Here is a 15,530-nt window from a genome sequence, read left to right as displayed (position 1 = left end):
ATGGCGAAGGCGAATCGGGGAGGAGGCAGCGGCCCTGCTCGTCGCCGGAGCTCGTCTGCTGGCCATGGAGGAGCCAAAGAAGGTTCCTCTATGACGCCGGAGGAGGCGTATCTTTCTGACGGTTCTGACGACTTCCTGCCGCTAGATGGAATGGGCAAGAACGACAACTCGAGTGAAGATGAAAGCGCCGTGATGCGTCAGATGGGGCTTGAGGGGGCTGAGCACGCTGCAAGTGAAGAAGAGGAGGAAGAGGAAGATGACGACGCACAAATTAGTTCAGAGGAGTCCGCGTCAGGTGACGAGGAGCCTGGCGATGCATCCTCAGGTGAAAATAGCTGTTCTTCGGTACTTTTCTTTCCCCAATGTTCTCTTTCTCACGTATGAGTCGTTCCTATTGGTTTGGTTTTAGTCCAGTGTCTCTGTAAAACCCCATCGTCGCCAACCGCCTTCAGGTCTGAGTTGCTAAAGGGATGCCCAAGGTTTGGTTGCAGTACAGTGGTTGTAGCGCTCGTTATGGCTCGTGTTTCCGCTTCGGTTTGTTCACCTCAAGTGCCTCTTTGCTATCTCTTGATATTATTCCCCGGGTAGGTGAGGCGTGCAGGGTGAATGCGGCGGTTTGAGGTGTGCAGATAGCGCGGAGGAGAGCCGGACTGCATGGGGCCGCCGGGCGAAAGACTTTTACGGGGAAGGCAGTAGCGATGAAAGTAGTGAAGATGAAGAGGAAATGCAGGAGCGGATGGCGGAGGCGGTGCGCGTAGCAGAGGTGGAGGATGTTGAGGGAATGACGGAAGCCGATTTCAGCGCCGACGCCCGGTCCATAGAGGCCCTGAAGCAGTTGCTCGCCCTGCAGCAAAAGACGCTGGGCTCGAAGGACCAACAACAGCTGGAGCCAGTGGAAGGCAAGGAAGGAACAGAGCAGGACTTGCTTTGGAAAGCCAGACTCGACGCAGTCAGTAACTGCCTTCTCCTAAACCAGCGCAAATATTTCGCCACTCTGACTCATTGTAAACCGACATGGTCGTGCCTGTTGCTCATGTGTATTGTGAGACTTGGGGCTAGAATTTAGCTGGAATTGCGCGGGGGCTTCCTCCAGTCTTCTCGTTGGTTATTAGGAGAATAGCCTGGACTGCTTCGGATTCGTGAATGCATTCACCTTTTGGCGGTGGGGACAGAGGGTTGCACGGTAATTGCATTGGGAGTTTCGTTGTCTGTTCCTTGTATGCATGTGAACTGTTCATCTGCAGGAGGTGGACGCGATAATGGGAGGCTTTTCTACTTCAGCGGAGCAGCAGCAGCAGAAACCGCAGGGCGTTGCTGCAGGACTGGGTGAAGAGGATTTGAAGCAAATTGTCGCAACTGCACATCCCGAGCTGCACGGGTTGGTGAAGGAGCTCCAAGATGCTCTTAAGGAAATAAACAGCAAAGTGGAACCTCTCGTTGCTCTTGCAAAAAGCAGAAAGTTCCTCACAAAAGATGTGCGTCAGGCTTTAAGATACCTGAGAAACACTGATGATCCTTTTCACAGCACTTCTGAGCACGCACCTCTTCCACAAAGATTTCACTACCCCTTTCTCCCCTTTTCTTTCTTTCAGGGCGTTTCACTGTTGGATGCAAAGAACCAGCTGCTGCTCTCGTACTTAAGCTATTTGAGTTATTACATTGTGCTGAAGGCTCACGGGGTGCCTGTGGCGAGCCACCCAGTAATAGAGAGACTCATAGAGTCCCGACTTTTGCTGCAGAAGCTGCGGCCTATAGAGGCTGCCCTGAAACCGCAGCTGGAGAGGCTCCTCAACGACGGTGGCGACAGTAAGCCAAACACTTGCTGTCGTTTAGTGTATGTGTGTGTATATATTTTGTGTATATGCATGTATATATTTATGTCAGAATTAATTTAGATGGAGCCATGCATGTGCATACTTGTCCCTGGGAATTTGCGTATATTCCTGCAAATACACCGGAAGCAGCATATGCCAGTATGGCGCTGTATAGGTCAATTGTCATTGTCCTTAGAGATCTGCCCTGTACGGCGGTAGTGTCGAGAAGCTTAAACAACCTTTGAGTGAATGCTGCTGAGCGTTTGACCATGGTGTGAAGGATCAATTTTAAGTTTGCGAGCTCTGGGCGTGATGCGTTAACTTCGTATTAACTGTCTGTTTGTCATACAAGAGGTCCAGACCTGCTGTATACTGGCTTCGCTGCTTCAACGGGCGCAACTATAGATGCACCATACATAACTTAGGTGCATCATGGCTGTGCACTAGAAGGGCAGTTTGGTTGTGCGCTGCTAAGAATGGTGCCTTACTCTAGTTTTCCTAGCGCTGTGGGGGTTGGTTTTTTGGGCGTTGGTTCTCGCTTATTGGCTACATTGCGGGTAAACGTACGTCTCTCCAATCAAATGCAGGCGCAGCTCCACGAGCCCGGCCCGAGGCTTTTGCTGCAGTGGGTGAATCAGAGGATGAAGAGCAGCAGGGGGAGCTTGTTTCTGGCGAGGAGGAGACTACAGAGGGCGGCGAGTCCGGGGCTGAGGAAGATGCAACAGGGAGCCAAACTCACAGACCGCCGAAAATGGTCTTCATGGAATACACAGGCGACAAAGTACATTGAGCACCTCACACCTTCCCTGCTTTCCGGCCGGGTGTTTGTCTTACAGCGGACACAATGTAAAGCTTGCACATAGGCAGGTAATTTCCACTGAGACTTCTTGTTTGCTTCCCTTTCACTGTCCAGGTCCCTGCGCAGACACGAGCCTCTCGCGAGCTGCAGCGGGCGGCGGAAAGGCTGAAGAAGAGCGAAATGGTTCGCGCAGTGAGGGAAATGACGAGCGATGCGCCAGAAGAAATCGGAATTGAAAGGTTTATAGCTGCTCAGGCGCACCGGGCAGCAGCCCGGGAAGCTGGGTTCTTGCATGATGACAAGGGGGAGGAGGACGAAGAACAGTTTGAACTTATGCGTCGCTCACTCTCCAAAAAAGAGAGAAAAGGTATTTCTGGAACGCGTATGCACACATGGGGGGCGATAGCTTCAACAGAGGAGTGGCTGCGGGCCTTCGATATTTGGATCGGTGCTCCGCGGCTTGTACTGCCTGCACCGGGCTTTGCGTTATTGTGTTCATTAGCCTGTCCGTTGTGCTATTCATGAACTTGCAGTCTATGAAAGGTGTGCCGCTGTGCACATCTGGTAGGACCCATATTAGCTTCCTTGGCGGAAAGTGGATTTTGACGCGTATCTTGACTATATACGGGCGCACCGTGCGGGCAATTGTGTGTTGCTGTCTAGTGGCGCATTTTGCTTGCGTTCGTATTTTGCAGCTCAAGCCGCACAGCGCGCGCTGTTTGAGAGACGAGCTGCAGCTGCAGTGGGTTCCACTTTGGAGGATTTGGCAGTGTTTTATGACCAGCCGTTGGGAGGCGGCGAGGAGGGCGGCGAAGACGAGCTGGGTTTGGGCTCAAACGCCAGAAAAAAGAAGGCAAAAGGCGTTCTCGGACAGTACCTGAATGCTGCCAAACAAGCAGCAGAAGAAGCAGCGAAAACGCGCAGAGCACAGGCAGAAAAGCTCATTATTGCCCGACAGCAGAACCTGCAGCATTTGAGCGGACGGAGTGACAAAGACATCCGCAAGTAAGCCTTCATGCCGTTCCTACCCAGAGGGCTGAGTGCTAAACACTCAAACTGCACTCTGTTGCGTTTTTGTGTCCATATAATTGACGCATAGCCGCCCTCGACGTATTTATGTCGTATATGGCTCGTGTCGAACAAAATATGAGAATGCAAGAGATCCAGAGTGAGATAACTCAAAAGGTATCTTTCTATTCGCAGGCAGCACACAAGAACAGCTGACAGAGAGGAGAGCGACGATGAAGAATTTGCAGCGCTTGCAGGAGAAACGAAGAAAAAGAAGTTGGAAAAGAAGCAGCGGATGAAGGAAAGGGCTGAAATGTTCTTGCCTGAGGTGGAGGAAGAAGTCGACGGGCAGCGGCGTAAGCAACAACTGCCTTTATAGGGTTTAGGGTTTAGCTTTCGGAGTAGTTGGGCTTGAATCGCCCGCAGAGAAGTCGGCGGACAAGAGCCACATGCTGTTTTGCGCCGTCGTCGGACCCGTTTACGTACATTGGTGCAATCTGGTTGCAGTTCTCGTGAGGGTCGATATGTATTTGCTGTTTTAAATGCACACGCAAAATGGGAGTATTGTAACTACAGTCTTCCGATGCACGTTGCGCTTCTGGCGACGTAGGCATTACGCGAGAGATACAAACCAACAGAGGTTTAGTGCGAAAGCGGAAGAAGTTCGATGGTAATGCTCGCGTCCACAACAGAATGAAATACCAACAGAAGGCGAAAAAACTCAAGGTAAGCCAAAGCGGGTTTATACGCACTCCGTGCTATCGAATCAATTGAAAAACAAGTTCTTGTTTGGTGTTTTGCACTTTGCATTTCACTGCAGTGGTCACTGTTGCACTATCTTGACAGCTTTCTGTTGACAGATTGGTTGAATATCTCGCACGTTTGTTGCGCTTCTCAGTCGATTCGTCAGGAAATGCGCCCCGTGGAGGACCGCAGTTACTCGGGAGAGGCATCTGGCTTACGCCCGAATCTGAAACGGTCGAGGACGTTGCATTAGACCTCTTAAATAGCTCGTTAGTTTATCTGCAGGCCCCGGCATAGACACTTCCTTACAGTAGTCCCCCTGTTCGTCCCCTTCGTCTTTTCTCCAGCCTTCCGTCACCTGCGGAGATTTATGGCATGGAGTGACAAGGCATGTGCCAGTCAACCTGCAGTGCATAAAGTGTTCATTGCCGCACTATTTAGTCACTTCTCGGTTCGGTTCGTGCTGGGACTTCGAGGACCACACTCTGCCGACAAACAAGTGGTAAACACACGCTCATTTGCGCGTGCTGTTTTATTTTACCGCCACCTTCGCAGTATTCAATTACTTTAACCTCAGTTCGAGACGAGCAATGGTTAATTTGTACTTAGTTTGCGTTCGGAAAAGACTCAGGGTGTGTCCCCTGCTCACAGTGCACTTTTGGTGCACCAAGTGTAACGGATCGGCATCAGAAACTAAAATTCACGACTATGCCGTCCATAGACTGAAATCTCGGAGGTTCAGGGTTTGGTAGGAAGAAAGCTATCGACCTGCCACAGTCCTGCTATGCATCGCTGCGGAGTTGCCTGGGGTCTCCGCTGCACATCTGTACGTGCAGCTGCGGTCTCCGTTCATTCAAGTCAAGCGGACGGGTTGTACGGCTTGACAGTGATGTCGACGGAGTAGTCATGTTGATCAGGGGTAATATGAACTTCAATAGGTCTCCTGGTGACGAGATCTCCCTTTCTGAGTGTGCGTTCATCATCATTAGGGTTTGCGTAGCCATCCCATCCCAGGTGTACAGACGCCTCGATTGTATATTTAGGGTGCGCGTCACCAGTTGCCGGAACTTTGGCGCACAGGAACGCAGGTACGGGCCTTTCTGGTTCATATATGGGGCTTATGTCCCCAGAAAATAACGAAATTATCTCGGGTTCACCTGTCTCCGCGTCAGTTTCTTTGAGACTAACCACCAAATATGTTGGTTTGGGCAGCGCTCTCGGGGCCCCAATCTGAACAGTGGCCTTCACGGCAATGCCAGTGACATCTTCTGCGAGTTGAGCGAAGTTGCAGTCCGCAACAGAAGGCTCGTTGGTGCTGGTGCTGCCGTCGACCTTCGTCAGGGTAAGATCGGCCTCGTAGCTGTCACTTCCGGCAGTTACAACAGTCTCACCGATGCACTCCACCTTAGCTTCAGCCTCCGGGTCCGTGATACGCCCCTTAAGTGAAATCCTCTTCGCATCCAGGTTGTGCAGGTCAACGCAGAATGCATACGGGATCTCTGAGTCAGGGGTGTACTTTTCAAGGGGGACGGTATGCGTGTAGATTGGCGCCTTCGGCTCCTCTCCCGACGCCGCCTCCTCTGAAACATCAATTGTCAAGACGGCTTCCTTGGAGAGGGTCTCGGGACGATCATTCCCCTCAAAAGTCGCGCGACCCTCGAAGCGGACTTCGCCGTTTGCGCACGGAGGCGGAGCTTCAGGCTCAGCGCGAGCACCCAATGCTGCCACAAAGGCAACAACAATCATCCCCTTGATAGCCATTCTCAAAGTCGTATAAACCTGTAATCGAAAGCCCCACACTCAGTGCAGAAAACGAGTTTCAAGATAAGGGAGGCGGGGCGTCGCCGAAATCTGGCAGGACACAAGACGGCAGGTTTCACACACGCTGGTGGGAGAAGGCAAAACTTGAACCTAAAGCGCAGGACGTGAGAAGAGGAATTCTTTCTGGATTCGTGAACAACTTCCACAGAAATGCGCAATCAATGCCGGTTTTGGAGGTTGAGGCGGTACTGAGCAGCTGCAGTGAAAGGCATAGACAGTAAAGAGTTTGAAATGATACAAAATATTATTCTCTCACCTGTTATCACTGGAGTATATTTTTGGAGCAATTTATTTTATAATGCAACTCTATATTGGTACACTTGTGCCGCTAGTCGGTCAGCGTGACCGCCGGTGTCAGGTGGGGTGCCTGTCAACCTATCGCTCAGGCCGAACGCTCCGCCGTTTATATCAAGATTCACCTGGCAGACACAGATGACTGACGGGACTGGTTTAAACATCCCGTTTTACATATCAGTTGGATTTTAGTATGGTGTACGAGGCGTATTTCGGATAATTGCGCCCCTACATTTTGCTGTGACGAAGAACTTCATCCCAGCGATGAAATTCTTTCAGGAAAATGCAACTCGTGGCGCCGGTGTTAGAATAATGGCCCATACATTGAAATTGCAGCATAGATCAAGACAATTCGTCTCCTATTGTGCAACTTGGATGATTTTGTGGGCCATTAGTGGACTTTTGCGTGTCAGTGCACGCCCCTCCTTCGGCGAGACCCTGAGACAGCCAATAGCACAACCAAGTAGGGTGAGCGTGACAAGCACAGAGCACGGGTTTTCTGCTAGTCAGGTAGCATAAATGGTGGCTGTAGAAGAGAGCGAATAATCATATCAGTGAGGGTTTGACGGAGCTGCACCTCACATATGCGTGTTCTGCCGTAGAAGAATGCTTCCCCGAGTGCCCTCCGCTTTATAGGCTCCGACACAGAATTGGTATACTTTACGCTTTATTGAAAGCATCATACTTCATCAGATTTCGGTGGTCCCTTGGGAAGCTGTCCAGGGACGTGGGTCTGGTGCAGTGATGAAGTTGGCTCTCCTTAGCTGCAGCTCGCCTAACCGCAGCTCCTGCTCCAACGTATCCCCACAAACCACCAGACCAGACCACACGCGAAGCACGTTTTGATGCCATATTAAGCTCTTCAACACCTGCGGAGCCCTCAGTAAAGCTGCCAACTGTAAACAAAGCATGGTGTATCTGTCGTCAACATTTCCCCCCCACCCAAACGCGTCTGTCTAGCTGGAAAACTAGGAAATGAAGGGACTGAGCGAACCGGAGGAGAACGCAGAAGGTCACTGAGCGAAGAAAGGAGAAAAAAGCAGGTAAAAAGCAAGGGGGACAGTGACATGCAATGGTACGTGTGCTGCGCCATTTTGTTGGTGCTGCCTACCCTACCCTACAAGTGTTATGAACCAGCGTACTGGCGTGCCCCTTAGATGTGCCAGGGCCTTTGTGCAGTACTCCTGTATTAGTAACCAGTTCTAATGCGCACATCAAAACCCAAACAGAAATGTATAATGGGCCGCCGTCGGCCATCGACGCAAATGTTGCGTTAAATACGGTCCAGCAGTCCCAAAAATAGGGGATTGAGCCCAAAATGGTAGGCGTGTCTTGGAGTTGCGAAATCCAGGTCACTGGAAAATTGAAAAGCGCAGATGGCTGCAGAGAAATCATCTCCAATTGAGAGTGCGCAGGTACATAGGTACGGGAGCCTCTATACCAACGGTAAAGAAACAGTCTACTCGAAAATACGCTAACCCTTTTTCCTCTTGGGCATCGGCTTGATTGTAATGACCACGGCTCAGTGGAGGGCAACGAGCAGACGCTCCGCAGAAATTCAATTTATCCCCTCAAACCGTTGTTAAAAAACAACTTGGTGTCGGCTACTTGCCCCTCCAGATAAAATTTTTCGTTTTTTGAAACCTGTGGGCTTCGTTACTGGTTTGCATAGGGCCTCAACCCCCGCTACAGCCTTCTCTCCGTCGGGAAGAACCCGATAAAAATCTGCTGAGCGAGGGGAAAAAGAGAGCACTGTTGATATATTTTAGAGGGAATATCAAACGAGCGTCTGGGGAAAAGACGTTCCACGACTTGCCAATGTTATGAGCCAGGCCGTGCTTCTGTGCTACGGGTGGCCTCCTGGTCTGTCCCTATAAACAATGCGGTGATAACATGTATATCTAGGTTTGTAAATTGCCGATCTGATCAGAGGTGCCTCCTAAGAGGCAAATGGGCTAAGCAGCATACGGGACAAATTCGCAGAAACAACTTGGACTGTGGACGAATGCAGACGATTCTACAGCCTGTCTTACCACAGCCGCATAAGTGGTTGGTTCCACTGAGAAGTGGACTCAGCGTGTTGCATGATGTGCAAAGCTGTTTGCTTCAACTCTTGCTGCAAACCTGCAACCAGGTACCCATGTTCCATTTGGCGCATCCAGTAAGACTGTATGCAATTGTTAAACGCTAAGTGATCTTAAGTAGTTAAGATGCTAGAAATATGTGTACCATGTTTCAACGACGAATACGCTATGCGGGTTCTGAATCATGTTCAAGGAATATGGTGAGTTACAATGCGGCCGAAATGCTTGACATCCTGTAAAGCAGCTGATCTCCCAACCCAGTCTACATGGGGCCTGTACAGGTGGCCTCAATAGCCTGTCGATGCTGGAGAGTTCGGGGCCGTTCATGAGTTGCCATGTATCTTGCTGCAGCTCAACGTGTATGGTCACCCCACTTACCAGCAGAAACAAACCTTCGTGAGCGTTTGTACACACATTAAACAGTTCTTGAAAACGTTTGCTTGCGCATCACTTGCCTAATATGGCCGGGTAAGAGTTCATATTCACTCTTAAGAGATACTTTCCAATGCCACACAGAGTAAGCTACATAATGCAACACACGGTGGTAACAGAACAATGCCGCCTATTGCCAGTATGCCTCCCCATTAGCTGAGATGTGTTGAGACCTGCCAGTATGCCTTCCCATTATCTGAGATGTGCTGAGACCAAAGTGCCGCTGTTACACACCGCGAGTGTAGGCATACTTTCTACGCACCAAAGTTGTTAGTGGAATTGAGCAGATAGATGTAACTCTTCAGTGGTGACAGGAGGTTGGCCAAGAGTCGCTAGGAGCCAGGCAACCAAATCATGGCTAGGCATGGCTGAGGGAACAAATAATTTCTATTTGTCAAAAAACCCTTTCGCCGCTCCAGCGTATCGATGTCCCAGCATAAGTAGGTCCCCCCAAAACATGCAAAGTCACCACACAAGTGGGGCTGACACATACTGAGGGCACGGCGAAAGCGGGTTGTTCACTATCCCCAAAACAGCACAAACAAGTTCAATCATTGTTTTCCCCCTTGTTCTTTACGGTGGAACTGCTCTCTTGTCTAAGTGGACGTCCATCACTGCTCGGTGTTTCCGCAGTGACGAACGCGAATCGTCGCCTGCATGCATCGGGGTTTTCGAGACACAAGAGGCACTGGTATGTTCCTCGAATACATATTATTTGTGCATACTTTGAATCCTGGCCGCTGAAAATATGGTGTATAGACTACTCGGGTTGCTCTTCTGCAGCACGGGACGTCCGTTGGCGCCTGAACAGCAACTGACTTGCCTGGGAGTGCTTTGGGGTTGCGTCCGCTTCCAGGCGTCTTGCTGTTGTAGCTTGTATGCGCTTTACCTTTGATTCAACTGTAATATGGGTACAACAGTAGTTAGCATTGACGAGGGTGCGGGGGAAACTGCCGTGGGGAAGTGCCTTCTGCTATGCTGCGCACAGGTGAAGATGCATCGCGCGGATGATGAGATGACTCACGGGAGGAAGGTGTATGTGGGTGCGTTTAATTGCAGTTGCCTAATTAGTTATATCATTCTACGGGTTAATTCCTCCTGCTGCGCACGCATCCAGTTCACCCTGCATGTTTCACTGGCTCCTGCGGTGAACTGAAGGACTTCCGTGATTCGCCTTGGCATTTTCAGGAAACCTCGACCCCGAATCCACTTCTACGGAACTGGAGGAGATCTTCAGACGTTATGGGAAGCTTAGCAATATTTGGGTGGCGAGGAACCCTCCAGGGTTTGCTTTTGTGGTGCGTTTTCATTGAATGACCACCTCCGCTTGTTTGAAATGTTGGCTGGTTGCGCGGCAGTTAAAGGGATGCAATATGTACACTTCCTGTGTTTTTCTGTTTGTTTGCATTGAAGACCTTTGAGGACATGAGAGACGCCAGAGACGCGGTGGAGGCCACAGACGGAATCCTGCATCGGGAGAAGTAGTGAGCCTTTCTCGTTTTTGTTATCTCCCCGATCTGCAGCATAGCGCATGCAAGTTGAGAGGCGAGGCGCTCGCATCATGCGAAGGTGCCTCTGGTCTTAGGATCGTCGCTCCACTTCACTTCATTTCCCCCGATTCTCCTCTGCCCACCTGCCTGCGTATACGGGGGCCTGTGGCAGTTGGCTGTCCCGTACACCGAATTCACTCAGCCTCAGCCTCCTGCCGTGCGGTGCTTTCTTCTTATCTTCCCTGCGTCTGCCACTGCGCTGCGACTTAGTTGTCGGGTAAACAGGTTGGATGCGGCTGTTTTTGTACAACGATATTTACCTGCAGTGTGGAATGTGCGCTTGTTGTCTCGCGGATCGGAGCATGCAATGCTGCTTGCCTCCTGTCATGCAAATGGCGTACACAATTTGCGCTTTTTCTCTTCGACACCTTTGCCAGCCACCGTGTTGTCAGTGTTTGCGGCTCGATGCCGGTTTTTTTCACTTGGGAAATTTGAGGTTTCCCGACTGGGGGTGCTGCAGCGCCGCATGCCAGGCGTCGGTCATTCACCGTTAACCTTCATCTGAGGTGTTCGTACGTTGTGCAGCCTTCGCGTGGAAATCGCCAAGGGGCCCGGCGCCAAAGGACGCCGTACGAGCCCTCCGGGGAGGAGGAGACGCGGCTCTCCGGACGGTTCCCGGGGCCGTGACACACGCCGCAGGTGCGTTTCGTTTTTGCGTTTGTTAGGCAGCTTATTTTGTCCTGTAGGCGCTGGATGTTGCATGCATGCAGCTCCATCCGATGCTGTTGCTTAGGTTGTGCGTGTCGTTGCACCGCAGTCCTGGATACAGCAGCGAAGGCAGCGACTACAACGACTACCGCGGCCGAAGAGGCCGAAGCCGCAGCCGCAGTGCCGACAGACGACGCTCCTACAGGTCTGTTAAGTCTAGGGGTTTGGGGTGTAATTTGTGAGCGTAAGGTGACCTGCCAGCTGGATGCTATGGTGAGGTTCCCACTCGTGGTCGGTTCCAGCTGGTAGCGCATTTCGCCCGTGCCTGATGGGGTGCATACACACGTTTTCTTTGTCATCACGTGTTTTGTCCCTTTGCTGCAGTCCGCGTCGCCGGGATTACTCTGACGACGAGCGGGACACGAGGGGAGGCCGGGGCAGGAGATGAGACGGAGTGCAAGGACGCAGAATACCGAAGGGCATCATGAGGCCCAACGGTTTCAGTGCTGTCGGTTCTTCTGTAGTGTTATGCCCGTGTTAATACTGGCAGCTCGCGGGTTACGGTATCAGTGCAGTCGGTTGCATGAATGCGTTTAATCTGCACGGGAAGCCCTGAGGAGTGTTTAGGGCTCTCGAGCGACGGTGCCAGAAGTGCAGCGTCTGCAGGTTCCGATAAAACAGGGTAGTGAAGGGACACATGCTGTTCCGCAAATTTACGCTGCCACGGGTTTCGGGGGCCGTGTTGAGCTGAGTTGTTCTGTGCTTTGCTGCGACCCCCAACAGATGCCTTCTTTTTGGTGTACTGTTGCCGTTGGTAGGTTTGAGGCGGTGGGAATTAAGGGTGTCGGTATGCAGAGACATAACCCGTCTATTGCTGAACTTAGCGTCTGCTGATGTCGACGCTTTTTGTAATTGATTCCGTCAAGTTTCTCCTCGTAGGATGGCAGTAGGGAGGCGGGGGGCATAGTCGGCTGTAGCTTGCACCAGTTATAGATGGCCAGCCTCAAGAGTATAGAAGTAGCTGCAGGGCACAGTTGCTCGCAAGCTGGATCCAGAGTTAGCAGTGTTGAAGACTGCCTTACCTTCCGTCCACCTCTAGTCAGCTGGAGTCAGCTGGCGACGGACTATGCCGAGTTGGTACGTGCATGTCTGTCCCAATGCACTGGCATGTGAAGCCACAAAGTCTGAGGCGTCTTACTGATGGAGTAACTCGAGAGCAGTTGCACAACCCATTCGACTTCGGGGAGACGAGGTGGTTGGAAGGCGGGGAGGACAGAGCTTGGGGATGAGCAAACAGAGTTGTATTGCGCTTCTGTCTTCCTCACTGTCTGCGTTTCGTTGGAAATGAGAAGTATAATTGTACAGAGAAGAAATAAAGAGAGTTTGCATTGCACACAATTTGCGAAGATTGCTGTGACTCTGAAGGCGTAGCTGTGCTGCTCCGGCACGCTGCCGTCGGCTGCGGGATGTTTTGCAGAAGTACGGGGGGATGCGCTAGTTTAAAACCCTAGACTGCACACTTGAATTCACGAGAACTAACCAATAAAATACCCACAGAGTTGCACAGAATGTCCGATGACGCGTGCTGAACTATGCAAGTCTCGAGCCCTCGAAGAACGCTTGACCAAAGAAGTATTGTGAGAACTGAACCTTGCGCCCAAAGGAAACGTCTCTTCAGTAGCTAAACCTTGTTTCTGTTCTGCGAAACGTCATTGTTTTTGCTACATACGGGGTGTGCAGACTCTTCCAGTCTGGCAAGGACTGGTGCCCATCGATATCATTCCATCATATGATCAAGGCGCCTTTTCATCGTCATCAAGGAGTTTCGCAGATACTCCAACAGTCCTTAGTATTCTCTGGAATATACAGGGCGCTTAAATGCCTCCAAGGGGGTCTGCACACGGAATCCGGATGTTATGCAATATCACGGAATCGTTAGCAGCGGTTTCTATCGAAATATCGCGCTGCAAACTCTACAGCCGACACTGATGTGGACAGTGCAGGAGACTTATGTTACCCTTTTAGTCGTACATCGCAAGCGCAAGGAGCCGAAGGAGAATCCATCCCCTACAGGACAGCAACATATGCGTCACACATGTTGCTCCTGCCAGCCCCCAGTGCCAGGGCCACGGGTGTCTTCTACAGAAAATTTTACAGTACGCATAGTAATACAGTGATGAGAGGACTACAACCAGCTGCACCTGCACGGAGATTAAAGATACAAGGATGGCGACAACGGGAGCGTCAAGTGCTGTGCCTGCACAATCGGGAGAACATGAAGAACGTCAACAGCTGCCGCAGCGTGTTACGGCGCATCCAAAGCTGAAAGAAACGATAGGTACGCTACCATTCCCTCCCAGCTTAAGTATAACAATTCAAAACAAAAGAGCTGGACAAGACAGCAGAGCCCCCACGGTACACGGATGCCAGCAGTTACGGAACAGCTCGAACTGTTCGCCAGGCGGCATGCACCTCTGCATCTCTCATGCTTTTGCCTTCCACTTCAGATGCTGCTGGTTTAGCAGTGCACAGTTCCCCCTTGGATAGGATGAGCGAAAGGGTTAAAGTACGGTCTCAGAAAGTCAGCGACGTGTTGCAGCGGCTGCGTCGCTGCTCGTGGGCATATGCACACAGGCTACTGCGGCTGAAGAAGGCGTTTGTCGTCCCTCAAGAGAGGTTAGGAGGAGACAAATTGGGCCACAGGAGCAGCGAAACCTGTTATTGCCTTCGCTTACGTTAATATGTTATGGGGTGTGCGGACGAGATGAGCTGCTTTGTCTTGCCCCACATGCGCATTCCCGGGTGTCTGCAAGCAGGTGAAGTGAGTAGCTGTTCTCGCGGAACTGATAGCTTGTTATGTAATATGATTTGCAGAAGCATCTGGAGGCACGGAATATACTATTTGTTGTCGCTTCAGGAGCCTAGCGGAGCATTTGAAGCAAGTGAACGATGCGAAAAACAGAAAACGCGTTGCTTCTGGGAAGTTTCTGGAGCCAGGGGCGACGCTGTACTACCCTTTCATGAACAGGAACAATAGAATCAGTAACAGCAGCACCACCACTGCACGTCACGACTGCTTACAGCAGCAATGCGCTAAGCAGGAACTTGTGTTGTTTGAGGATGAAGATTTCATTGCATTGAACAAACCCTGCGGTGTCTCGATCGGAAAATTGATCGTACGCTGGCTTTTGCATACATGCAGAAGGATTTGTCTGCATACACATATAGAGAAAATGGGAAGGCATGACTGTGCAGTGCTAAAAACAGCAACAACATTTAGAACAGCAGGAAAGAACAAACACAGAAGATATGGTTGAGGTTCCGTCGAGTCTGAATCTCCGCTGATGTTGTGCTGCAGCAACAGCTGGCCATCGAGCGGCCGAAGAATTCGGCTTTATCTGCAGAGGGAGCAGAGGTGCGCCGGGAAGCACTCTTGTGTACTGAAGTGGCATAAGTTCGTTCATAAGTTTACCTGCAGCTCGTCGGATGTTTATGTTGTGAACGCCCTGTACATTTCAGACTGAGACTTTTTGAATTGACGGCTTCCTACCACTGCGTTCTGTAGTGCAGGCCCCAATTGCACTGACGTTCCCGGGCCATCACTGCAGTGGCGCGACTCTGCTATGTCGTAGCCGCGCTGCTGCCTCAATTGTTCGCAAGGACATGGCTGAGTGAGTATATTGATTGCCTTTTCTTCTAGCCCTTACAATATTCATGGAACTTCGTGAAAACTCTGTTTTCGGTATGTTGATTCCGTGCGCAACACACACAAGGTGAGGTGAGGGAGGCGGGTGTGTAAGGACCCAGGGACGGGTCTGTATCGTGAAGGCATCCATCTTGCTTCATACGGGTGTAGTGCATCCATTGCATGCAGCGGCGGCTTTGGGTCATTGAAGTTTATAGCCGTCGTGGACGGAATTCCACTCGGACACAAGGGAACCGTGAACATCCCTTTGCGTTCAGAGCAGGTGGGCCTCGTGAAGCGGTGATATGCGTGCCCATAGAGCAAGGGCTTCAATGACTGTTGTGTGTATCACTGTTGTTGCCTAGGGATGAGGTGAGTGCCTATATCCAGCTAGCAAGGCTCCTCGAATGATTTGCCGCTTGTACGCTGCGCAGGCCATCGGGGCTGCTGCTCCCGCAGCAACGCATCCCGTAGGGTCCCTAGCAACTACGAATTGGAAGCTGTTGCGTTCTGTGAAAGTGACGACTTCCGGCCCTAGCCAGAAATTTCGTAGCAGCTTCGATTGGGGATACCCTCAGAGCCTTTCCATCCTTCTGTTGGAGACATGATTCGATCTTCGCCGCCACCAAATTTGTTCGCACTGCGCTTTTG

At 51.1% G+C, this 15,530-nt stretch overlaps 4 protein-coding genes across 4 annotated transcripts; 3 read left to right on the top strand and 1 right to left on the bottom strand.

Annotated features, from left to right (window-relative positions):
* EMWEY_00024130 (hypothetical protein, conserved) lies at positions 1–4,618 on the top strand (the record flags this gene model as incomplete). The annotated part of the gene is made up of 10 exons (XM_013480882.1): positions 1–325; positions 630–949; positions 1,245–1,475; positions 1,593–1,806; positions 2,453–2,595; positions 2,728–3,061; positions 3,309–3,618; positions 3,817–3,977; positions 4,232–4,347; positions 4,520–4,618. 10 exons carry the CDS (start codon positions 1–3, stop codon positions 4,616–4,618), a joined length of 2,253 nt encoding a protein of 750 aa, XP_013336336.1.
* Positions 4,619–5,223: 605 nt separating this feature from the next.
* On the bottom strand, positions 5,224–6,126 carry EMWEY_00024120 (hypothetical protein, conserved; the record flags this gene model as incomplete). Its single annotated transcript, XM_013480881.1, has 1 exon — positions 5,224–6,126. One exon carries the CDS (start codon positions 6,124–6,126, stop codon positions 5,224–5,226), a length of 903 nt encoding a protein of 300 aa, XP_013336335.1.
* Positions 6,127–9,990: 3,864 nt separating this feature from the next.
* EMWEY_00024110 (MGC78845 protein, related) lies at positions 9,991–11,682 on the top strand (the record flags this gene model as incomplete). Its single annotated transcript, XM_013480880.1, has 6 exons — positions 9,991–10,039; positions 10,185–10,294; positions 10,410–10,480; positions 11,072–11,185; positions 11,304–11,416; positions 11,579–11,682. 6 exons carry the CDS (start codon positions 9,991–9,993, stop codon positions 11,680–11,682), a joined length of 561 nt encoding a protein of 186 aa, XP_013336334.1.
* Positions 11,683–13,420: 1,738 nt separating this feature from the next.
* EMWEY_00024100 (RNA pseudouridylate synthase domain-containing protein, putative) lies at positions 13,421–14,648 on the top strand (the record flags this gene model as incomplete). Its single annotated transcript, XM_013480879.1, has 4 exons — positions 13,421–13,532; positions 13,702–13,870; positions 14,112–14,370; positions 14,553–14,648. 4 exons carry the CDS (start codon positions 13,421–13,423, stop codon positions 14,646–14,648), a joined length of 636 nt encoding a protein of 211 aa, XP_013336333.1.
* Between the last annotated feature and the right edge of the window lie 882 nt (positions 14,649–15,530).

The sequence above is a fragment of the Eimeria maxima genome, genomic scaffold (assembly GCF_000499605.1).
Source record: "Eimeria maxima Weybridge genomic scaffold, Emw_scaff247, whole genome shotgun sequence".
Classification (NCBI taxonomy): Eukaryota; Apicomplexa; class Conoidasida; order Eucoccidiorida; family Eimeriidae; genus Eimeria; species Eimeria maxima.
The sequence above is the reverse complement of the archived record's forward strand: the minus strand, read 5'-3'. Positions and strand labels throughout refer to the sequence as shown.